At 34.3% G+C, this 27,127-nt stretch overlaps 1 protein-coding gene across 10 annotated transcripts in view; it reads right to left on the bottom strand.

The window, feature by feature from the left end:
* The window catches only part of PCDH7 (protocadherin 7), a 264,083-nt gene that overhangs the window by 187,713 nt on the left and 49,243 nt on the right, over window positions 1–27,127 (bottom strand). For 6 of the 10 annotated variants that reach the window (XM_090139576.1, XM_090139573.1, XM_090139572.1 and 3 more), the window contains exon 2: window positions 23,132–23,191. The exons of the other annotated variants lie outside the window; for them this stretch is intronic. In XM_090139576.1, the coding sequence (XP_089995702.1) occupies window positions 23,132–23,191 (60 nt within the window). The remainder of the gene's footprint in view (window positions 1–23,131; window positions 23,192–27,127) is intronic. 10 annotated transcript variants of the gene reach the window in all.

A 27,127-nucleotide genomic window follows, 5' to 3' on the forward strand; every position in this document is an offset into this window, starting at 1 on the left:
CCTTGAAGACTTTCAGGGACAGGACAGCCATAGTTTTTCTGGGCAATCTGTTCAAGTGCTTTATGATGTTCATAATAAAGGGTCTTCATATCTTAATTAACCTTTTTTCAGTTTAAAGTCCTTGTCCTATGCCCTTGCAAAATAAAGTTCCTCTCCAGCTTTCCCCTAGTCCCTTCTAGATACTGGAAGGCTGCTATAAGGTCTTCCCAAAACTTTCTTTTCTCTGGGCTGAATACTTCCAACTCTATTAGTTTGTCTTTTTGAAAGGTACTCCAGCCATATGAAAAGCCTCATGGTTCCTCCTCTGAACTTCATTAAACTAGTCCATATGCTGCTTATGTTGGAGACCCTAGATCTGAATGGAATACTGAAGGTGGAGGTCTCAGGAGAACAGAGTAAAGGGGAACAACTACAACCCTTGACCTGTAGGTCTTACTTCTGATGCAGTCCTGGATGCAGTTGGCTTTCCAGGCTGTAAGCACACACTGCTGGTTCATGTCAAAGACTTCATCAATCACCACCTCCAACTCCACATTAGAGCTGCTCTCAATCCATTCTCCACCCAGCCAGTAAGCCAGTAATTGTACTTGGAATTGCCCTGACTCACTTACAGGACCCTGCACCTTGCCTCAAAGAACTTAAGCAGTTAGGCTATGCGAACCTAAGATTGTCAAGATCCCTCTGGATTGCATACTGTCCTTCTAGGATGTCAATCACTCCATAAAACTTTTGTCACTGGCAAAATAATTATTATAATCAACTGCAAAGTTACCCGATTTAAAATAAAAGTCCAATAACTGAAAAGAGAAAAACCTTAAATGAGTGAAGAGGAAAAAAAATTGTCATTATTGTTATCAGAGAAGGGACAGACTAGATGAAGCTCCAACTGCATTTCAGAGACTAAAAGGGCAGTGAAGGATAAAATGAATTAAAAGATATTAAATGAGTGGGAAGCAGAAACCGGTATGGTAAAAAGACTTTCATTCCACATCTGAAGAGGAAGAGGAGGAAACCTGCAAAAATAAAGTTAACGTAGGCTCAATGTAGAAAGTTTTCAGTATATGTAAAACAAATAACTTGTTCTTTGTTGAAACCTGTGAGACATTACAGTGACTCACAATTTATCTGAAAACAAGATGTGCCTTACCACCTCATTAAGCATTATAGTTTATAGCTTTTTAAAAAAGTAGTTCTGACTATCACTAGAAGACTGCACTACTAAAAATCAGATCGAAACAGTTACTGTAGCAGGTGACTATGCAGGTTCTATTATTCTCTTCAGACAGACATAGCAAGACTTTCCATCTGTCATTTGCTGAAAAAAAAATCAATTGCTTTTTAGACTAAGCAGAATTTCAAACGAGCTCGCATTTTAATATGCCATCCTCAGAAAATAAACAAAAGAAATAATTCCTAGTCTAACATTTTCCTTAGTGCTTACAATGCAGTTACCTAAAATGCAGGGAATATGACATCATTTTTCACGTTCTAATTAAAGCTATGTTTTAAATTTACAGCACTTAGAGAATTTAGGATGGGAATGATTACTAAATTAGGGAAAAAAAAGTCAGGTAACTCATCTCCTTACAAATCTATGAAAACTTATAAAAGCAGTAATGATGATCCATCACTTATATACATTAAACTTAGCAAGTGAACAAACATATGGAAGCCGATGGAACTGTACAGAGATTTAAACCTAATGAAATATCTAGAAAGAGCAGGGTCTAAGAAAGCAGAAAAACAGCTTTGATATCATTCTCCTGAAGAAAGAGGCAAGTGATTCTTAAGCTTTGAACATCAATTCAAGGGAAAATTTTAAAAGGCTTTGTAAGAGATTAAATGGGTCAAATAGACCAAATAGGAAACATCTCCCTGTACATCTATATTTTACTGCTCTAATTAGAATGGGGAAAAAAGCTTATTTTCCTTTTTGAAAATGTAATTGAACTTTTTCTTGGATTGTCCCAAACCCCAATCAAGTAGCATTACCAGCCTTTTTACCTTTTACTTTTTTTGTGTGTGTGTGAAACAGAGTTTCATTCAGTTTCTTCATATTCTGAAAATTCTGCAATACACTGAAAAGTGATGCTTTTGATGTTGATGGTGTAAAGTATGAAAAGTAGTAAGATGCCCAACAGGGTGGTCTCTGCGATGAACAAGATGTTTTGTAATGCAGATTGGATGAAAAACTTCAGCTGTCTTACACAGGAATACTCTGCTCTCCATTCCATGTAAGACAAGATGTACAAAAACTAAACATGGAGGACACCAGAACTCTGAGAAATCTCTGCAAGACTGAGTTGCAAGACTCCAGTCAAACTCTAAAGAAATCAAGTCCTACAATGAACCTGATAAGTTTGCTGCAAATGCCTGCTAAGAAATTGCCTAAAAGTATTTTTGATTCTTTCAGGATAGCCATATATGCATGGCTAAAGTTCTAATAGGTGAATACAACAGAATTGCAAATTAGATTCATCTAACTGTTATTATTTCTACATAATTCTGCTGCAGATAAAGACTTTTTTCTAAATCCATATATGTGATCTTATTCTTGTTTTTGGCCCTTTAGAAATATCAAGACTAAAGACTAGTGAAGAAAAAGATTCTGTGTTTCAGTTCAACTTCTAACTTTATCTGAAACAGTCCTCTCAGACCATTTCCTATTGACTCACTTAGATAAAAGTGGTGTGTGCACATACAGTGTAATTTGGTAGTCCCATATTCTTGTTATGCTGTATCAGCACCCTTGGCTGCAGTGCTCCACTGATTTATTGAGTGCCCTAAAGTGCTCTCAAACTCTGCTTTATCTCTTCTTCTGTTGCAATATTGACTTTTAGAAGGTAAGCTTGAAAAGACATGAGCAAATGTAAAAGTGCACATAGCAGGGCTGTTACAAGGGAGACACTCCTGCCAAAATATGGTATTTGCTGTATCATGCAAACTTCTGTTCTGAAACAGAACAGAACCCTAAATATCATTGTAAGTATCTGATACGCACATCAATAACACAACCAAGAGCTGGAGACAAAACAATAGCAATTCTGTACTTATAAAATGTATGTATTAGAATTGCAAAGCAGACAGAAGTATGCAGTGTTAAATATGTCCATATTACATAGAAAGCAAATATATGCAAATTTATGCCATTGAAAATATTTTTTTTAATTGAAAAAAACCAACACCGGTTTTAAATTTTAGAAAGGCAATTAAAGCTTGATCAGAAGGAGAAATGTAAGTAGGCTTTCTCACACAACTATGCAGAACATATTTTCACAACAGCAGGCATGCCATAGGAAGGAAGAGACAGGTGTTAGAGGAACTGGATGTGAAGCAAAGCAAATGAAGACAGATGAATGTTTGAAAAGCTCTTAAAATGTTTGGAATTTGAATGGAAAAGTATGAGCATCAGTATGATGCTTTCATGGTGGTAATTATTGAACCTTAGCATTCATTATCAGTGTTTGTGAAAACAAGGAAGTAACATTCATCAAAGGCTGGATCCAAATCAGTTTCTTAAGACAGTACAGTCCAGGAAAGAGAAGAAGACTAAGCCCTATGAATATATATCTGAAACAGAGGAGGAGATCTGGAGAAAATTTAGCTGTGCCTACAGAGGAATGTGAAGGAAAATTAAGTTCAAGGTCAGTGCAAATACTGCTATACTCTCATCATGCAAGCACAAATGTCAAGACAGAATGCAGAACTATTAAACCTTCTTGCTAAACAGGAATTTTCTTTCCTGTATTTATTGGAAGGAGACTGAGATGGTGAGAAAATCTAAAGCAAATTACTAAAGAAGGATGTAGATATTAAATTCCATCAAGTGTTGACCCATGAAAGACGTAATGATAAAAAGAGGTGGAAAGAAATTGCTTATATTCATTGCTGTGAGATCAGAAAGCTTAAATCCTAACATGAATAAATATGCAGGTGTCCAGCTCAGAAACACATGGAATCATTGAAATATGTATCTTAATTTTGAAAACAAGAAAATTAACTTCCACAGTTACATATGTCATGGTAGAGAGACAAAAGATTAATTGTATCTTCCACATTTAATTGCCCAATGAATTCACTCATGTGAGATGAATATTTTCTGCATTTATTATGTTCATAGAATAATTTGGGTTGGAAAGAATTTCAAAGATCATCTAGTTCTAACCCCCCTGCTGTGGGCAGGGTTGACACCCACTAGATGAGACTACTATGGGCCTCATCCAACCTGACCTTAAATGCCAGCAGGGATGGGACATCCACAGATTCACAGCATCCTGTTCCAGCACCTCACAACCCTATGAGTGAAAAATTTTCCCCTAACATCTAATCTAAATCTCTCCTCATCTAGTTCTAAAAAAAAAAAAAAAAAAAAAGGGGGGGTCAGAACCAGTCTAAATAGGAATGATTATGTTCTTAATACTTGTTTTAAGTTTGTATTAAGGTTTGAACAAGAACAGCAATTTGTTACTGATAAATACCACACTATTCATCCTGATATTCTCATGTATCAGGATTAAAGGCTTCCCTTTACCAGTGTAAATTTCATTTAGAATAAATTCATGAAAAATTCATATTGACAAGGTAAAAATACTACTTCAAATGTTAATTTTAAATATCTAAAGTGCAAAATAAAAATTGAATATTCTAGTTTCATACTTTTCCATGAGGTGAGGAGATTGAAATCAGTTCTTGCTTTGACTGCAGCTCTGGGTTGTGTTATTAAAGTGTACATCAAGTACTTATAATGATATTTATAGCTCTATTCAGAAGAGAAAAGGGGAGAGGAAGGGAGGGGAGGGAGTAGATGCATTGCACCAGACCAGTACATCTCAATGACTTCATTCCTCCCCCTTTTTTTTTCCTTCACACCTTATCTACATGGAGATTTGTGCAGTTCTTGTATCCCCTTACTATTTTAACTAGTGGTAGAAAAGAAAGACGAATGAAACCAGAGAAAAAAGGGTTTGGACTTTCAAATAATTTTATGCTGAAATCAACTGCAAATCTTCTTTAACAAGTTTCCCTAAGATTAGATTAGTAAATCTAAGGAAGTAATTCAGGAGTCCTAACTGGAATGCACTGAAAGAATTTTGAAATTTTACATGTTCATACAGCAAAGACGAAACTTTCAGTTAGATGCTGTCAACTGCTATCCCTGATAAACCAGTGAAGAGAATTTTAATTAAATTTTCTGGTACACATGAATTCTAAAGTTTTTCACTCAAGTATCTTAGTGAAAGTCTTTTCATTACAAATAAATTTGATTGTTAAAATCAAGGTTTTTACAGATCTTATGATTTTAAATTTGTTATTGAGACTGTATACAAACACCGACTTCCTATCACATGTATTTTTATTCTGCTGTGTAACAAAGATGTTAGACAATTAGGTGAAGTTTAATGCATCAATGCTTTCCTCTAGGAAAAGAAAACAGTAGAAATTGCATGCCTAGATTTTTCCTCTGGTGGTTCAAAATTAAATTATGCAAGATGCAGATAATGCCTACAGCCTGGCACAGAAAACTGTCTCCTCCACAGCCCTATTCTTTCACACAAGACCACTAAATTTCTCACCATTTGCGTACTCACACAAGCAGTATTCTACTCTATGGTTTAAAAATACTGAAAGAGTTTAACATAGCCACATGTGAGGCTTCCTCTGAAAGTAATGCCTTCTATTTTATTATATCATCCCACAGTACCAAACACAGATGATGACGGTATGCCAGTAGAGTTTGAATATTCCCCAAACTATTTCATTATGTTTTGTTACTGTGTAACTGACAGCAGTAGAGAAGCAGCCTGACAAATGGTGTTGGACATGGAAGTACATATAACACAAAGATATGTCATTGAATTCCTCCATGTGGGGAAAAAAAATTGCACCCACTGACATTCATTGATAATCTCTGAACTCTTATGGAGACCAAACAGTGGGTGTTACCACTGTGAAAGCTGGTCTGTGTGGGCAACATTTTCCTAGCAACTATTCCATCATAGCTGTGAAACATGGGGTCATCTTCACTGGTGCAGATTTTTATTTTTATTTTTTTTTTTTTACAAGAGCAGCATGTAAGCTCTTGTCCATCACAGATGGAAATGCATGAACAATAGTGATGACTGTGAACAATAGAGTAAGTTCTCATCTAATAATGCTATCAAATAATGTTATTACACTCTTTGCATCTGCTGTAGATTCCAATGGAAATAAGTAGGATGCATTACTTTAGGACAACCTATGTATGATTCACTATACTACATTGACAAGTCCACAGCAGCTGTGCACACTTCTTTCTCCAAAAGCAAGTTAACTTTGCAAAGATCAGCATTAAATCCCATACTCACTTCTGCTAGAAATCTATCAGGTTGCCGTGGTACAGAGCCAGTGAGCAGCCTACTACCCTCCTTGCAAGCACATAGAAACCTAATTACAAGATATGTATACAGAATAGTTTCAGTGGGCTAAGGAGAAGCATTAACAAATACACTACTTCCTTTATTCCATAAGTTGCAGATCTTTTGAACTATTTTTTGTCTTCTTTCCTTGGACATCCATCACAGTGAGGGAGGCTGTTTCAAAATTCACTGTTATCACTCTGAATACAACTAACACCTATTTTTTTTCTTTCTCTTACTCTAATTTCATTTTAAAATACAGAGTAAACAAATAGCAAACATTAACTAAAAACCTGAAAAGAGATGATACTATGATGTGGTAGTGTGACCATGATTGCCCAGTTTTCATTACCAGTTAAAATGTTAATGAGACTTCTTTTCTTCTACAAATTTACAACTAGAAACTATCAGAAAACACCTTTCATTTTTTTATTACATACTTGCATTATAAAATGTTATCTATTTATTTACCTAGTGGTGCAATTATTTGTTGGGAGTGCAGGGGTAATTTCTTTCTTCTCTTCAATTACTTTGTTTCCTCCTACCTCCCCAGAATCTCTTAACTCCATAAAGCCCAACACATTAAAGATGAGCACAGGGGAGACTCTGGTGTCCTTGCAAGCTAACCAGTACCTCTGCTGTGACAAGCAATGAGAACTTTTTTTCCTGGCTGCCAAGAGTTTACATGCTGTTTCCATAATCATCCATGCCCATTCAAAGGAAAAATTATGATGCTGAGATTCTTCTTTATACACTAGACTAAAAATCAAATCACCAAACGCTTTCAGAGCCTATATATGAACCTGTGGCATTTACTGCTGCATGTCTCCTATTTTAGCCAAATACTTATTCTATAACATGCTATAAATATTTGATTGAGTTTTGCAGTTTTCTCACGAAAAGTTTCAGCAGACGGTTAAAAAAAAATAAAATAAATTCTGGCATATGACAAAGAATACACAGTAGTTGTTCTTTGAACAACCTAAAAGTGTACTAGCTTTTTCAAACTGAAGGAAAAAAAAGGGGGGGGGGGGGGGAATTTCTAACGTTAAAAAAGCTTAACTGTTTATAGCAGAACTTCTCAGAAGGAAAGGACAGTTCTCAAATATAGAGAGCAAAACTCCTAAATGGATCAGAGTCCAGGATTTAAAAGATGAATAAATTAAAGATTGCTTGTCTTTGTACACCAAGAAAACACTATTTTTAGCTCAAGCGAGGAGAGCACACTAAACACTTTGAATGAAACTGTTATCAGGTAATATAACTACACAAAACATTTTTTCTCCCTAAGTCTATTAGCGAACAATTTACTTAAAGCTTCTGTTTCTATGTCAGAGTAAATAAACTATATCAAACCATTGAAATCTCCTAACCAATTTTGTTCAAGGACTGTTATTTCATAACATGCTATGGACAGTTACTATATATAAGCATATCTTACATATATATAACATTGGTTATAACTGCCTTCCTGCAATGTATTCAAGTGAATTCTACTTTGTGCTCACTTCAGAGCAACTCATACTTCATATTTTAAACTTAATACACATTAAAAGCATTCTACACGGAAATTAAATAGTATGATGTCCTAAGGTGAAATGTAAAACTCACTTTCTAAACATGTAAAGATCACTTTTTAAGCCTTCATTTTAAAATGATTTTTTTCCCCCCAATTTAGAAAACCTTCCAAATTCCTCTCTCAGGCATTGATGTAAACAGTGTATTTATGTGAAGGACTTCATTTGCTATTTTGAATCGGTGAAGTTCCTTTCCTCATCCTCTTATTAAGGGGTATTATTATATTGTTTTGGATTCATATCTCAGTATTGGAACTCCATTTACATAGAGACCAAAACGTCCCCTTTCAGAAAACACGGCACTGGATTTTGCTCATTATTTATACTTTTCTTCACTTGTTCTCCTTTGGCATTAAAGTGAGCAGCGTTGCTTCAAGATATCACTTGTCTCACCCATTTTCTTTGATACCCCTTGGAACTATTTTCTACATACAGAAAAACCATCTGAAATAGAAAAATCCAGAATAGTTTCCAATAAGGGGGCACAGTAAACAAAGAAGAAACTTGGGGGGAAGAGGGGATTAACATACTTTAGGAAGAAACTAAGTGCAGATTTTTACATATGCTTTTATTTCATATAAAACCAAATGGAAGATGGCTTGCCCTGAGCATTTTTTAAGACACTGTTTAAAATATGTATTTACATATATCAGACCTAAGTCTGCAAATTACTATCATTCTGGCACAGGACTTGTAAGATAATCTAATTTCTTTGTTGCTTCTGTGTTCTGTGTACAATTCCATGGTTTCCATTACTAGGAATTTTCTTGGTGTCTTTCCATTGAGTGAAGATGGTATCATTCTGTATGAGATTATGACTGTCCATTCAGTTTCCTGTCCAGGTATGAGACCAAATGCACTAAATGGATGGGAAGTACCATCATCCCCCCAAAACAGTTCTTTCTCTAAATCTTGATAATAGTAGGAGTTAAAATATTTTTTTATTACTTCTCAAATTCAGATTTAAATAGATGAAAACATTTATCTATTGCTTATTGTGGAAGACAATATGATATACACTGCAAAGTATTAATCATTGTCTCTTTCCAGTTACTACAAGTTATTATTAAAACAAAACCTAATCAAAAGGACAACAAAAACCCTGGATCATGGCCTTTAGTTGTTACTGACAAAATTAATAATGTCATACATATCCTAATTTTCTATGTCCCTGATAAATATGAATTAAAAAGTACTTCTCTGTGTGGCATAATATTAATGCACATACAAAGTTTCTTTCAAGTAATTTTTCCATAATTCTGATGTAAAACAAAGTCATCAGCTACTACCTGAAATGCATTTTAATTTTAAGGTAGCTACTTGATATTAGTGGCCAATAAAAATTTCAAATTATATTAAGAGATTAGAATTCCTTTATTATATTTAACAAGCAGTTTGGAGTAACGGTTTCTGTTAAAAGTTCATTTGCATTTACAGAACACTGCAGAGTGGCCGGAGTCAATTTTAAACAATTCTTCTCCTTCAACAATAAACTGTAGACAGACACTACCCACAGATGGAACCAGACACTGACATGTCTTTATTCACATATTGCCCAATAAAATGTAGGATAAAATCCAAAATTTACATATAAGTACAATAATATAAAGAAAAATATGGTCAAAAACTGGCAGAAGTGTTCTGAACGGCAAAAAAAATTATGGGAGTAGGACATGGGGGAAACTATAATCTCCTGCTTACTAAGCAAAAAGAAAGGAAATACCAATCATTTCTTCCAATTAACTTATGGTGTAAATGTTAATGAATCAATGATCAATGTAGGGAGTTAAAAACTTCAAGTACAGTACAGGAAACTAAGCTGGACATAAGTCATTTCAGTAAAGATTTTTTTGAGTCTGTTTTGCACTTTCTTACATCTATGGGATAAAAACTAGGCCTGTTACAATCTCCTCTAGAACATGATATTTCCCAGATTAGTTCTACATGAGGTAACAGTCTTATCTATGTTTATGATGATATATGAGCATGTGTACACATACATTTCATATATGAATGCATATACATAAGCTAGCAATGACACAGTATATTATTAGAATGAAATTCATTGCCTGCACACAGAGGAGTTCTGCTTTAACTTAAGCTCAATGAGATCCTTGTTATAATCTGGAGTACTGTATAAGCTATATTGCAGAAATTTTTGTTTGCCATTTCATTAAATTTTGCAAGTTGAAGCGAAAAAAGCTAGTTTTGTTTTGTTATGCTCACTAATTCAGAACTTTCTAAACATATGGAGCACAGGCCACTGAGAGACTTTCAAGCATTCTTTGGAACGCTCAGCATTCACGTTATCAGTCTTAACTGAAAACAACCAAAACATAACACAACACTGAAAAGCTGGAATATTATATCCTCATCTACTGTGAAGACTGCAGCTTGTCAAACACTGATAAAGCCCCAGGAAGAAAGAATGGCAGACAGAAGGAAGGATGTTTTCAAGAGCAAATCTCACATTAATGAAGTTCACTGGATGTGGGAGATTAAAAAAATCACTTTCCTACTAGCTCCTTTCACTAACTCATCATAAATGTGACAGAAATCTCAACTTTTCCATACATCTCAGATTTTATATTAGTTTCCATGTTCCTTGGATTCGTCATTACTCTCCTACAGGCATTTTGACTGAAGTTTATGAAGACTTACATGTTTACTTACTGAAGTAGCATATAAGTGAACAGAACATCAAAGTAAATGATTGAATATTAAATAAATCAAAAGCACAGTTTCACAAACACATAAGCAGAAAATTGTCATATTTAGGAAACTGACAAATTCATTATTCAATGAATTCACTTTTCTAAAACTGATCCCAGACTCAGTGAAGGCAACAAGACCGCTAGAGAAAGTTAGACCATTGCAAACTGCTTTTTCTTTTCCTGCAAGTCTTTGCAGTTAGGAATAGGGCAAGACACATGGAACTTCTCCTTTATTTTCCACAAAGGCAGGCAGTATGAGATGACAGAGTTGCACAAAGCTTTAGCTACCTCATTTTAAGAAAAATTGAGGGAGATAAAATTTTTATGATAAGAATACTTCCCCATGCAGAAAGAGCAAAACAAAAAAACTGTTATCTTAAGAACTTGCCAGTGTATACAGAAAATCTACAAGCTAAACCTAAACACTGAAAGCTCCAGTGTGAATTTACCAGATGGATTACTATATTTCATGGCAATAATTAAAGCATAACATAATGTGCAAGAAATTATTGATAAATATAGTGATAGCAATAAAATTGACATTAAAATGTTTACATCTACACAGTTCAAAAAAATATAACCAAGCTGAGATGAAAATAAGTACCTTATTCAGAATGTGGGATGAAGAATGAAATAATCATGGAAAAATAAATGGGATAACTAATTATTTTTAAAAAAGAGTAAAAAAGAACAGGTTTTAATCAGGAAGAACTGGTAATAAAATTCTAAATTAAAATTCCAATTCCAGTGAGGATTTTCAGACATCATTTCATTCCTATGATTTATGATTTCCTCTGTAGTACTATAGCACTAAGAGATCATGTTTTTCATATTAATATAAAATGATGAATACCACTGCAATCAGTAACATTGACTTTCTCTTTCATCAGCTAGTGTTCTGATGCTTATCAGATGATGAAATCAACAAGAGTGAATTGGTAAACTAGCTGGAGAAAGCACTCCTAATATGATTTAAAAGAAAAGAAGCAACAAAAAACAGGAGCTTTCTCATTCTGTTTTGGTGCACTTCTATTTATGAGAGAGTAATTTCATTTACATCTGTGAAAAGTGAGTATAAAATCCTTTTCTAATGCATAGGAATAAGTTACAACACAATTCAAATAAAGTGAAGAGATAATATTTTTCTTAAGTCTTCCCCTATAATTCTAGAACAGGAAATATAAATATATGTATCATAAGAAATCAATACTTTTGTTCCTTTTCATCCATTTTTTTTTTCCATACAGAATAAAAACAAACAAACAAACAAACAAAAAAACAACAAAACAAAAAACACAGAAAAGGGTACCATATCCCTCTTTTGTGGTCTGAATTGACTGAATGGGAGTTTGACAAGTCTAAAAGCTCAGCAAGCAAAAGACACACAGAATCTCCCTCATTAGATTTTGCACAACAGTGACTACTGAGGGCTATGAATGCACAGTACTATGAGTAATAAAACATCTGTCTATTACATAATGTCACTAAGTATGTTCCAAATGGTATGCATATATTAACCCACAAATACAGGCTGGTACTTATTTAATACAAAATCAGACCAAATAATGGTGTTTCTGAAAAGCCTTGGAAGTCCATTACACTATCCAAATCTTTCACATTACTCTAAGGAAAGAGATATTGTTATACCATAATAAAAAATAGTCACATTAACAACTCTTAGTGACAGGTAGAGATATCTTTGGGAAATCCACCCACTCTACTCAAATGCTTTATAATTAAATAAAATCTCTTCTTGTATGTACATCTGCTTGTAGTCTACAAATAACAAAGCAAATATGAGGATGGTTTGTGTGGACTAGACTTAGTGTATTCACAACACTTCATATTGCTTTGAAATGTACAGTCAACATCCCAACATGGTATCTTCTAACAATCAAAGTCCTTTATATCACTCCAGACTGCACATGGTTTGATTGGAGCCCCATTTTACAGTCCACTCTCAAACCCTCCACAACCCTGCTGACAAATTATTTTCAGATTTGCATGCTTGCTGTTAGCTTTAATGAATGATGTCCTGCTTTGTTAATGCTGAAGCCACATTTGTTTTTAAGCAGCTATAGTAGTCTGACTTAGTAATACAGAACAGGATCAGTAATTATAAAAGGGAGTCAAAACCATGACTTCTCTAATGTATGTTCTTCTAAAAGACTAAGTCAGAAATGGAAATATTAAATTATTGTTTCAAACAGAAGTCTGAGACCCCTAGGGATTTAAATGAATAATCTATAAAAACAAACAAACAAGGAAACAACCAAAAAAACCATTTTTTTTTTCCTCTGTGAAGTTATCTGCTCTTTTAATTAGTAGCAACATATACTGATACTGTGTTATTATCCTATTACGATAGGTTATCAAACTATCCCATAGGCTGATATTACTTACAAGGAAATGTAAATACAGAATTGTACCATGTTTATCCACATCTGGCTGTGTTTATCATCTGATAATTTGTCAGTTTACCAAACTGAGACGTGACCCAAAACTCAGTGAAATTATTAAGACACCTTTTTCTTTTACTTTTTTGAGTCAGAAGTAAGTTCTTTTAGGAAGAAGTTATATGTTGTTCACACTTTCACTACAGCACGCAGCACTCCAAGCCCATTTTGCAACCGTGTTTTCTGAAGTTTTAATATACATGGTAGGTTAGTTTAGAAGAGGTTCATCAAACAAGACCTGAGACTATCCATAGATTTTGTGAAATCACCACATGGCTTTGGACAGAGAGTATTTAAAGGAGATTTTGTTTTTTAATGAAAATAGATTGAAATCTTATATGTAACCAAGACTCAGATATTTATTTGATTTTATCCCAGAAATAATTCAAGAGAGATCATCCAGGTTACCATATGGACTGCATTTCATTCTTCTTATTAAAAGTAGATTACAGGGAGACTAAAGCAACTTACGATATTTCAAGCTTATCAGCATTATTTTGAATAAGATAATAGATGAGAGAAGCATGACCAGCAGCCATCCCAGATATACAAATTACAACATATACAACATATTTTCAATGGATTTTAAAATTGAGTATTAAAAGATCTAGTGATAAACTGATCTTCTCATATTTAGTACAGTAATAGTTCTTTGAGTGTCATTATTCACTATAGTTTTCTTCAGAAAAAAAAAGTTGCAGTATTTCTATTATGTCCTAAAATAAAATACTGTAAGACTTGGAAGCATACATCGAGGTGTGAAGCCGGAAGCCCGCTTCAGCTTCATACAGGTGTTCGCAATCGTTAGGGACTTCTCGGTCTGTCCATCTACCTCGGTGCACACCAATGTGGTGGGTGGTAAAATGGCGTTTATTAACTCGTGACAACAGCTTATATAGCCTTGTACAACTTCGTCTACGCCCCTCTTATCATACGTAAGCACTTACATCACTACTTCTTATCTAGTTACTACTAGCAACTACTCGAAAGTTCTATGCTCACTGTCTACATCTCCCCCCCCCCCCCATAAATTTCAATTTATGCACAAAGAAAAGACCTGTGGATGTGAAGAAAACATAAAGCACATACAGTGAGACAGGAATTCAGTATTAGGTGCCAGATACCAATGTCCATGCCTGAGGACAAGCATTCCAATGCTTTTTCTTTCCTGGTTATGGCTTCTTGGGAAGAAGTCACCACAGCTGTACAGGCCTTGAGAGACAGATGCACAAGCCTGAGAGATTGCACAGATTTCCAGAACATTCCAACCTGCTGTCTTGCTGAACTCCCACTGGTTATTGCAAAACATGGATAAACCATCTGTACACTGGGGAGCAAAATCTCTCCCACTGTAAGAGAAAAGCAAGTCAGAGACAGTTTCCTGAAACAGAATGTGTACCAAATCTAGAGGACCAGATGACATGCATTCCAGGGTCCTGAAGAAAGTGGCTAAGCTGAGGTCCCCAGTGATTGAAAAAAGGGAAATATCACTCATATTTTTAAGAAAGGGAAAAAGAAACATCTTGGAAACTACAGGCTGGTAAGCCCTTCATCTGTGCCTGGGAGGATCGTGGAACACCTCCTCTATGCAACTATGTCAAGACACATGTAATACAGGGAGGTGATCTGTGACAGCAAGCATGGCTTCACCAAGGACAAATCGTGCCTGATCAATCTGTAACAATGGGAAAAAATTAACATTCTGAAAATGGCAGAGCTGAAATGATTATATCAGAATATAAGATTGTAATTCTTTAATATTAACACAGAAGTACAGTGCAGATGTAGATGAAAAGCATCTCAAAACTTTTAAATATCAGTGCATCAACCAGCAAACTTCCACTGTCAGTCACAAATCATGATAAGCAGTCATTTAAACAGTCTTCACTGTACCTGAAAGATGTTTTATATCCATTTAATATATCAGATAATCCAAGCACAGAAAGATAAGGTGACTTCTTCCACCCCACCAAAACAGGTCAGTGTCACCAATAAGAATATGAGGCAAGATCTCCAATTTGCACTTCCCAGTCCTAGGTAGTGAACAATATCCTATAGGTGATCCATTTGAATTTAGGATAGCTCATGCCATAAGTTTAATTTTTACTGATAATAGCAATAGAACAGAAATAAGTCCTACTGTATGTACATATTTTATATATTTTATATATAAATATATATGCATGTATTTTATATATTTTATATATTTTATATATTTTATATATATATGCAGAAATCTTAAAAAGCAAAAATCAAGAGAATTCTAGGCAATTAGTAGACTAAATGGCATTTCAAAAATCTTCCATCTCCTTTTATGCTTTGCTAACGTATTATCTTCTCACATCACTTACAGTAATGAATTCTGTAAAGCAGAGGTCCTGACATTACTGTCTGACCTCCTATAGTTGTAAATTCTATTTTTGGAAAGTGGTTTCTTTCCTGAACAGATGGCAATAAGCCACCAATTCAGTCATAGGTATGAAAAATTTAATTAAAAAAAAAAATCACACTAACAACAACGATAAAAACAGTATGCACTTGTCAGGAGTCATTCTACTGGAAATAACTTCTGAGTGAAATCAAAATCTATGTGGTGCTGCTCACCAACAGTTCTAATTTCAATGAGAATGATTCAAAGCAAGGTGCAGAAGGCTGCATGGAAGAGCTCCCTAGCACAACACAAAATTAAATTGGTCTATATTTAAAATATAATGCTATATTTAGAAATAAAATCTACTTTTAAATGGAAGATTAAAATTTTAAATACAGCTTTTTAGTATTGAGTCAATTCTAATTTTTGTATTAAGGCCAGAAATGGACACCTTCGATATTAGAAAAATAAAAGAAAACTAGAACCTGCTCTAAGAGAATGTTTGTAGCTCCCTGCACACACACCAAGTTCTCTGGGAATACTTTTATGTCTACAAATAATCCAGGCACAGGTTTTGTTTAAGAGCCACACCCAAATTCATAAAGGTATCCTAACAGATCAGCTTTGAAAGACAATAAAGTGAATTCCAGAAGTGATTATCTTCTCATCACTGCAAGATGCTCAGACCAACTTCTCATACTTTTAAGCATCTGAAACAAGAGGTGAGTACAGCACAATATCACAACATGATATCAATTTTACAGATACATGTAACTGTATAATTTTTAATCTCCTTTAATTGTCCTCTCTATGCTATAGTCTCTTCATTCTGCAATGGAAACACCTGACTAATTGCACTGTGAAATAAACTTTTTCTATTCCACAACACTGTCTATAGCTGTTTACTCCAGACTCCCTGCAGCTTTAATTCACAACTTCATAATACCTTCTAAAGAAAACATTTCAAAATGAAGGATTTGATCAGTATGAACGCGAACCAAGAAAAACACATCAACCACAGCCTATCCAGTTTCCCCTCTTATAAAATAATCTTCTCAGGACAAAACAAACTATCCTTCTCTGAGCTTGAATAGAGTTAATTTTCTTCATAGTGGCTTGTATGGTGCCATACCATAGGAGGAAAATAATGTTGAATAATGTTGAAAACACACCAATATTCTAGCTATTGCAGAACAGTGCTTAAACTAAATCAAGGACTTTTCAACTGCTCATACTGCCCTGCCAGTGATGAGCTATAACTACACAATAAGCTGGGTGGGGAAAGAACCAGGACAGCTGACCAAAATGGATCAAAAAGTTGGTATCACGCTGAACAATAAAACTGCAGGCTGGGGTGAGGGCTGCCATTGCTCAAGGAGTGGCTGGGCAATGATTGGTGGGTGATAAGCAACTGAATTGCGCATCTTTGTTTTTGTTTGTTGTTTCATCTTTTCTTATTAAAATGTCCTTATCTCGATCCACAAATTGCCACACTTATCTTTTTCAGAATCTCTTCTCCATCCCACCGGGGGCGAATGAGTGAACAGCTGTGTGGTGCTTAACTGCTGGCCAAATTAAAACATAACAGTTCTTTCGGTGCCCAGTTCTTGGGGCAAGAAGAGTTGATCTATCTGTGCTATGTATCTATGTCATTGCCTGCACTGAGTGGTTGCAATGGTTGCACAATACTATTTTGATACTTCCATACTATGCCTTTTTTTTCCCCCCAATTCATATCTTTATCCAACATCAACAATCTCAATGGATTCAAATTTCACATTGAAATTCTCAAATAAAAACACATATATTATCTATACTTGGAATTTAAAGGAAACAACAAGTTGCTTTCTGATATTTTAGAAAACAAGCAATCTATAAAATATTCTCTCTTATAGGAAGCATGGTTAAATCTAAACTATTCTTTAATGAAAGCACATCAAAATGTATGTATAAAGAGCTGTCCTATATGGATAATAATGAAAATTAATACATATTTCAAACAATTTGTCCAGGAGGCAGTTTATAGTTACTAAACAAAAATGGTTCTACACTGAAAGCCACCTCTCCCAGTTGCAATGAAATAGAGGGTATTAAAGTATTTCTACAATGTCACACCACTCTCTAGAGACATTTTTACAGATCTCATCATCATATCTTATGAACAGTTCTCAAAACAAAAAGAAACAAGCTATTACCCACCTTTAGTGGCATAGCGAGTAACAAAAATCAAATCTCCTGGTTTCTAGCCCTGCAACAGTTAATACAAGTCTAGCTTCCTCCACCCCCATAAAAAAGGCACTGTGAGGTTAGTAAAGTCTAATGTACTATCTTCCATCATTAGATATATGCCAAAGCAGAGAAAGCAAGATGAGAAATTCTACTTAAACATGTTCAGTGTTAACTGACATTACAGTTAAATGCAGGAATGGTTTCGAATTTGAATGCATTTAAAGATCCTCTTAGATCAAAGGTCTTTGTGTAGTCGCAGGCAGGGAGACTCTAGAAAGGATATCATTTTAAATATTACAAAACCAGCTCAGACTGACATGAACAGGCTTCCAGAGGGGCCTATTTCTCACCATGAAATCTTCCACTTGTGAACCTATACAGCTAGCTTAGATGAGACACAAGTTTTATAATAATCATACTCACTTATTAAAACTCATGCATATGTAAGCCTGGTTATGTGCTGATTTATTCAGATGTGGAACTGAGATCAGGTTTGAGTTAGCTTTACTCTGTATAGGGAATATCTCTGCAATTCTCACAATACAGAGGTGAATGAGAGAATCAAGCTGTTATTTTTCTAGCAGATGAACATTTATGATACAGAACTACACCCAAATTTTTTTCTGGACTTATTCAGTCCAGAGAACACTCTTTTGCTTGTATTTACTAAAATAGAATTACTCCGAACAATATCCAAGACATGAGTATTTTTCCAGAAACAACTGTCTGCGTACAGCGTCATAGTTAAAAGAAAGGTTATTCTGGTCAAATGCTAATTTAAAATTGTTCTATTTTCTGAATAGCAAAACTGCAAAATGCAACCTAAACAGATAATTAAGCCTAATAAAGCCTGATATTAAGTCTGATACAGACCAATAGGCCACAGAGCATTATTAGATTTTCTGATATCCTTCAGAACAGTTCTCTCCATCACACTTCCAATACTAGCTTTCTCAAAGATAATAATTAAACACAATATAACTACGCATAAATTATAAATAATACAAATGTTTTCTAAACAGGCTGGCTATTGCTATTCAAAACAGTTTTACTGGGATAAACTTTAAGCTATTTAAATGTGAAAAGTAATCAGATTTGGAAGAAAATTAATTTTGAATTAGATTTGAAAACATTACTGCTTTCCTTCAATTCTACCTCTGAGTACCACCAAGGGTTCTGTTGTAAATGTCAGGGGACATAATGAACTTAGCATCGTAACTCCCTCAGAAAGGGTGACAAACTCCTTTCCTCTGATAGATAGCTCTGATGTCACTTCTAGGAGCTATGGATCAAATGAAAATTCCCCGCTGAAATAGTCTGTAGGGGTATGAGACATATTCTAACTGAAATAAATGGCTTAATTTTAGAAATGAAATTGTGTAGGCATGTTCATAGTGTTAGAAAGGGCTATTTATGGCATTCATCACATTTTACACTCTTAAAGTAGATTTCTATAAAATATTCAGAATCACATAGAATCTGGAATTGTTCTTCACATCATTACAGTGTGATCTAAATATAACAGCAGAAGTCAGATACAATATCTACAAGTACAATAGTTTGTTTTGTTTTGGTCCCAATGATGAGGAGATAATCTTGAATTTAAAAGTATTCATAATAAATATACATTGGAAATATAAATCTGTCTACTCCATTTGAGAATAAAAATCTTTCACTAGTAAATCAAGATTCAGTCAACTTAGTGACCCTCAAACATGAAAATAAATAATGGGCTAAGTATGGGTTATCACATCAGATTTTTTATATTATTTTTTCTTTAATATTGATTGGTTAAATCCATGACTCCACCTAACTGAAGTTTGCAGGAAGAGAAGTGACAGAGGTTTTAATAAGCCTGAGAAACCTCAAGAGAAAGTTTTAAGTTGTTTAATGAACTTTCACTGAAACATTTTGTTTGAATCTAATTATATTGTTCTATCTTAGAATACGTAGAAGTCTAGGCAGTGAAAAGTTTGTTTAGTTTGATCTATTAGTTTAGGTTTCACAGATAGGTTAGTAAGTCAACAACAGCTGAAGAGACCATACCTAATTTGTTGCAGTAGGCACTAACGAGGTATCAGATTGTGACGCGATAGGACCCCCTGCTGTGTTGTAGTAGGTAATAACAGGGTGTCGGGTTGTGACGTGATAGGACCTTCCCCGCTCTGTGAGTAACGTGATGCATGCTTAAGGGGCTTAGGTGAAATGGGATGTGTATTTAAAGGGTTGTCGTGCCTTAATAAATTGCCATTTGCTTCTCCCTGATATTTGGTGTCAGTGTTGCTATAGCCCTAGAATGCAGATCGCTAGCCCCCTGACGGTGCAGCCTCAGACACGGTGGTTGCTGGAGGTAACACTGATTCTTCAGCTATGTTTAGATTTGCCACTGGTATCAGACTCTATAGTTAGTGACAATACACAGGCCCAAGAAGTATAGCCAATAGGAACAGAAAAGCTGTGTCACGTAGCTCAATTTCCCACTGCTTGCCATTCCTATATAATTCCTGCTAATAATTTAGCTAATTTGCAATTTAAATAACTAAAACAATTGCATATCACAGCTTTCCTTGCTACAGATATTTCTTGTTCTTTAGTTGTCTTCTATAAAAGATGAAAAGATAAATTGATGCTAACAAAAGAGTTGTACGTACTAAATACAGGCCATGTCAATGGGTTTATCTGACCCGTTCATATGAATAAGGTAAGTCACTTTTGGCTTTAAAGCTCTACTTAAGCTCCTACAAGGTAGGAAAATTAGACAGATAAGGATGTCATTTTCTTCCTCATTCATACACAACAGTGGCAAAAAAAAGAAAGCAGAATGCCCCTCCTCACAAATGAGCTTTCTCTCCTTCATTTTGACAGAAGAAAAGACATTGCTCAACAATGAAACAGCCATGGGAGGGAAAGATGAAAGAAACAGATGAAAAAAATCTATACCACCACTTGGAATTTTGAAACTCTCAGTGTCTTGCAAGTTGATGTCACAGAAGAAAAAAATCCTTCATTTGGTCTCCCACTGTTATGCTAACCTTTCCCTGCTGGTGTGAAGGAGGCTATACAGAAGGGCCTTTATTCCATACAAATTAGCCTGGCTGCTAAACTACATGCAATCTGAAAACTAAAGTATTTTTCAAGAATCCTCTACTGGTGATTGCTTCTGACCAGAAAAATTAAATACAGAAGAATGAAATTGCAATGAACACAAAAGATATACTTTTGATTTCATACCTGGTTGCAGAATAATCTTGTAGAAATATCAAGTTGCTGTATCTGAGATGAGAATGTGACCAAACATTCTTAACATTTTCATTTTCCTGCTTAAGCTTTTTTTTCTTAAACTAATATAAAATCTATACCTAGAAAAAAGTTAACATTTCACAAAAACATTACTTAACACACTTAATTTTTGTGAAATGTTACATTTAAATACTACTTACCACTTTTCTCATCTTTAGATGACATGTACAACAGCTCTGAAATAAGATCTAAGGACCACAGGTATTTCATATCTCATTTCCAATGGCATATTGAGATAAAGGGAAAGGGTAGAATGCAAAGGAAACAATCTGTATGATTATCACTTTGACAAAGTTATTGGTGCTAATTTTCTATTATTTCTATTATTTCTATTCTTCTCTATTATTTCTAAATAATGCATCCCAGTTGAGAATGATATTTTTCTTGATTTCATTTTACATCTTTTTCCTTCTTATTCCTGTACATTTCAGTTTTTATTTCTTTTCTCTTTGTATTCTAATAATGCCTATGAGCCTTCTTTATGCAGAATAACTAAAGATCTAAATGTGTTTTCATATAATTGAGTTCCAAACCAGGAGTTAAGTTTAAATAAACACATTTCATGAAAATCAGAATGTGTTAAAAAATGAAATGATTGATTTCTTATTTTAATTTTACTCATTGATTTTGCTTACAGAAAACAAAATCAGCATAGTAGCAGTATACAGACTTTAAAGTTTTGATAACATATCTCAGTACAATAAAGAGATCAAAGGCTCTATTGTATCATAAATTCTTCCACGTGGAACTAATTATCACAAGTGGAAAAAAAAAAAGTGGCAGACTACCAGTTTTGAAGACAAACACACAATCAGGAAAGAAAAAGTGGTTTTCAGCACTGTTGTTAAAAAAGGAAGGACAGTGATATCATATACTTTTGTTTCAAATATATGTAATAGTTTCCTCACGCATTTATACCAGCTTTGTATATCCCAGAAATTTGAATGCATTAAAGTTAGGCTTTACTCATTAGAAAAAAAAAAAAAAACTGTTCAAAAATTGTTTGTACTTAAAATACATTATTTTATTGTTTCTTGTGATGAATGAGAATGATATAAACGAAATAATTACTTAGGAGAAAATACTCATCCCCCCTTTCTCTAAATTACTAGCTGATATAATATATATTGTAATATCCGTATATATGTATGTATAAATATAAAAGTTATAAATGTATAAAACTGGAGTTGAGGCATAGCTTTTTCCTGTATATGGAATATACATCTTAACAGTCACTGCAGAATTTAAGAGGTTTTCCCTACATGTGGTTTTTGTATTGGCAATTGTACAATATTTTTGTTTAACAACAAAATTGTGTGTGCCTCTATATACATACATGAAGGTGTTAACTTCCCTATTCATTGGTATAGTCATTTTTGTTTCTTCTGTGCATATACCTCAATTTCGTTGTAGTTCTGTATTTGCAGCAAAATCTGAAGGATCTAAGAACACTTCTAATTTTTCACCTCCACTCTGTCCCCACGTAGCACAAAGTTTTTTAAATGATTAAACAATGATTTTCCAAAATCCATTTCCAAGGTCTGATATATTTTCTTTATTTATCTATTATATTATCAAGATTGTTTTTTTGTTTTGTTTTGTTTTGTTTTTTCCCCCGCAACCCACAAATACTTCCTTGATTTAAATACTGAAAATTCAATCTTTCACACTCATCTACCAGTTACTAACTGAAACAATCATCTAATCAAATTTCAGTCCTTTCAAATATGGAACAAAGTAGAAAATTGTGAGGCTTTTCATCCTACTTGTACTCCTAAATTAGATGGTATTTGATCTTATTCCTTCACTAATGATCATTTCTGCTTACCAAGTCTTTCTGATATACACTGCTCATGTCTCTTGCTTTCAGTTTTGGTGTTCCACTGTTTTTACTGTTTTGTTTTTTTAATGATTTATTATACGTTTGTTTATTAAATAGCTTTGTTTTTGAGGTCCAGTTTGTTTTGCAGTAACCCTGCCCTCCAGGAATCAATTACTTAATATAAGAATAAAGAGAGTTCTTCTATTTTGTGATCCAACATTCCTTAGAGTTGGAGTTTTCATAAACAATTCACTTACGAGCACATACATTCATTTTACATGATTCCTCAGTGTGGTCAGGGTGCTGCGTAGTCTGTACTGTATCCACCTACAAAAAATACAAAAATATATGTCTGCTTACCAGGATATGAGTAGGGCTTGGCTAATGTACTCCTGTATTATAGATTTTGTGAGTAAAAATATTCCTCTTCTCTCTTTAATGTCTTATACATATTTATATATATATTCCATAAAATAATGTTTAGCAGTAAAGCCACTTAGAATAGAATAACACATTGATTAACAAAACACTGAAGGAAGTAACTGAACTACGTCCAAGAAAGAATGGTTTTAGATCATGGAGTAAAGAAACTGAGCAAAGATTTACTTTCTTCCTTTTCTTACTTACTAGCTTGTTACTAGCTACTGTGGACAGATTAAAGCAATGTACACATTTCAGACATCAAAGATGAACGTAACTTCTTCTCCACTAAGTGATGAAACAAATAGTGCAGGATGTCTCTAAAAATATTAGATGATTGAAAGAAACAAAGAACGATAATTTTGTAAGAAAATAAAAAAGATAGGCAATGTATCTTCTTTCCCGTACATCACACTGTCCTCCCAACCCACCTCTCTGAAAAAAAAAAAAAAGTGGGAGAGATCATAATTTAAAGGATAGTAAAATGATAATTCTGAAAATGTAGATTAGCCAAAATCCCAGATATCAACTATTATTCTATATGGCAGACAAAAAAAAAAAAAAAAAAAAACTGGATAATAAGGGACATTGGGCTTTCTTTGTGCTACTGCTATCAGTAAGTTTATCAAGAAAATGAGACAAAATGCACATCTAATGATAAATAGTAAGCTTTCTGTCCAATATATTTTTCTAAAATGTCTCTTAAAATAATACTCAGAAACAAATCATCTACACAAAAAAACCACTAACCTTATGTTTGGTAGTTACATAACACATTTCTTTAGCAATCACCAGATAGTCTTATCTGCTTTTCTAATATTTTTATATTATTAATCTAAATTTCTTTCACATCACTTACTGCAAATTCCTTATTTTCAAACATTTTAATGAATCACTTATTCTAATCTATTAAACACACAAAGTTAAAACCAATTTACACAAGCGTAGAAAAGCAATGTCAAGGATCTCTACAAAGCAGCTTTTACTCTATGAACATAATCCACAAAAGACTCCCAAATGTCCTCAAATAAGTAACGTCTGTTCAACAATCTAAATATGATCTTCTTACAGGAAGCCATCTGGGACAAGTAAGCAGAGCATTCTGCTTTGGTTGCAGAAGAAATATATTTATGCATCAGTAAAATTCTTCATCATCATCAATCCAATTACACACAGATCTTTTTATCTCTTTAAGATGTGTTTGCTTGCAACAAACAGCAAAAATGATAGAAAAGCAAAAAAAAAAAAAAAAAAAAAAAGTACAGAAGTATATCTATCTGTTTGTCTCTGCCTGTCAGTCATTTATCTACCCTAACCCCACACTTCAGGACAGCCAATTTGTCCTCTTCAAGGACCTACTTGGAGGTATTTCGTAGGTTAGAGCATTGGAAGGGGGCCCAAGAGAGCTGGTTGACATTCAAACACCACTTCTTCCAAGTTCAAGATCGGTGCATCCCCAAGAGTACAAAAATCAAGCAAACGTGGCAGAAGGCCCACAAGGATAAGCCAGAAATTGCTGGAAATTTCCAATGGAGTAAGAAAGTCTGCAGCAGCTTGAAAAGGGGTCTGGTGATCTGGGAGAAATATATGAACACTTCGGGCCATGAAGGGATGAAAAAGGAAGTCTAAGGCCCATTTGAAATTAAATCTGGCAAGGTAGGTTAAGGACAAGAAAGACTTCTCTAAGTAAGCAAAAGGAAGACTAGGGCCTGCTGCTGAAAGAGACGAATGCCTAGTAACAGAGGATACTGAGAAGGTAGAGTTTTCTTTGCTTCATTTTTTAACGCTAAGACTGCATCTCAGGAATTCCAGATCCTGAAGATAACAGAGATAGTCTGGGGAATGGAAAACTTTACCCTGGCTGAGGATGATCTTATCAGGGATCATCTAGGAAAAGTCAACACACACAAGTCCATGGGCCCTGATGGAACACACCCAAGAGAGTCTATGGAGCTGACAGAAGTGATTGGTAAGCTACACTCTATCATCTTTGAGAGGTAATAGAGAATAGAAGACCTGCCTGAGGACTGAAAAACAATGCCCTCCAGTCTCCAAAAAGAGCAAGGAGGAGGAGTCAAGAAACTATAGGCCAACCAGCTTCACCTCCAACCCTGGAAAGGAGATAAAACATCATCTAGAGTATCGTATCCAGTTCTGGACTCCTCAGTTCAAGAAAGACAGTGTTATTGGTAAGACTTCAGCTACAAAGATAGATGATAAGAGACCTGGAACAACTCCCTTGTGAGGAATAAAGGCCCCAGATCGTTCAGCCTGGAGAAGAGAACACTAAGGGAGAGGATCTTATCAATGCTTATAAATACCTAAAGGGCAGGAATCAAGTGGATAGGCCACGTTCTTTTCAGGAAGACAGAACAAGAGGCAGTGAACACAAATTGGAACACAAGAAGTTCCATATGAACATGAGGAAAACCTTGAGTTTGAGTGACGTTGTACTGGGATAAGCTGCCCAGAGAGGCTGTGGAGTCTTCTCTGGAAATATTCAAAGCCTGCCTGGACGCTTTTCTGTGTAATCTACTCTAATGAGCCTAACTTAGCAGGAGGTTGGATTAGATGATCTCCAGTAGTCCCTTCCAATGCCTAAGATTCTGCGATTCTTTGATTTTGTAATTCTGTGATATTGAGTACCTCAACAATTATTCAAATTCATATGAAAAATTCTTAAATTCTGCATCTAGTTTCTGTTTTTCATAGGCATAATCTCATGTATTTCCTTGATAGCTTACAATTTTCTTGTTGCTGCTGTATTTGAAATTTACTCTAATATCCTATCCAAATTTATTCATAAGTATTTACATCTTTCTTCTTTTTCCTTGACTTGCATATGTTTCCATTCAAAAGTGAACTTTTAGAATAGTTCTTTTTTTTTTCTTTTTTCAATTAAATAAGTAGTAAGAAACACTTTAACAGAGTATGGAGTAGAACGTATGATTTACAGTCATCACATAGTGCTAGAATCTCAGAATTATTAATTTCTGCAAGCAACTTTTGTTAATTTTTTGTAACTCATTCATTTAGCATTGAATAAGTCTACAAATACTTTGATTGTAATACAATCAATGATTGTATGTATGTATTACTAAAAGTATAATAAATTACTAGTTTCTGCTTCATTCAATGTGTCTTAAATGAAAAATACAATATGCTCAGTTTTGTCCACTATGGCAAATAGCAGATAAAAATACATCTTGATGGATTTCCTGTTATATTTCACAGTATGTTTCTAACCTATTTTTAAACTTCTTTACACACACAGCTTCATTTTCAGTTTCTGACAGAAAGTAAAATAGAATATGAGCAACTACTAGAAACATATCTGGTACATTTCCTTAGAATATACATGTTGACAGAAAAGAGAAATCTAGGCTGGAACTCTAATTCTCTAACACTTAAACAAAAGAAAATAAATTACTAAATAAAAAAACCATTAAACATATTTATTTGCTTTAGTTTATTTGTACAACATTTGCTGAATCATTAAGGGCATATACGGGTAAAAAAAGATACTCAACAAAAGATACAAACAAACTGATAAAAAGATTTTCTGGATAAGAAATGAATGAGATTGATGACTAAAACCTATACATCTCTTTGTGATCCTAGGTAGCAGTGTCTGTAATAGATACAATCTAATAAGATATAAGAAAATCCATCAATACTCTTGATGATGAAAGCTAAAAGAAAAAAGTTAAAACAGATTTGAAAGCTAAGACACCTGGCTATTACTTAACAGTACAGCATTATTAATAAACTCAACTTCAGCACAACTGACTATGTTCTTAACTACTTCTTGTCATAGCGGGCTCTAGTTTTGCAACATTACTG

Source organism: Phasianus colchicus, chromosome 4 (assembly GCF_987193195.1).
Source record: "Phasianus colchicus chromosome 4, bPhaCol1.hap1.1, whole genome shotgun sequence".
NCBI lineage: Eukaryota > Metazoa > Chordata > Aves > Galliformes > Phasianidae > Phasianus > Phasianus colchicus.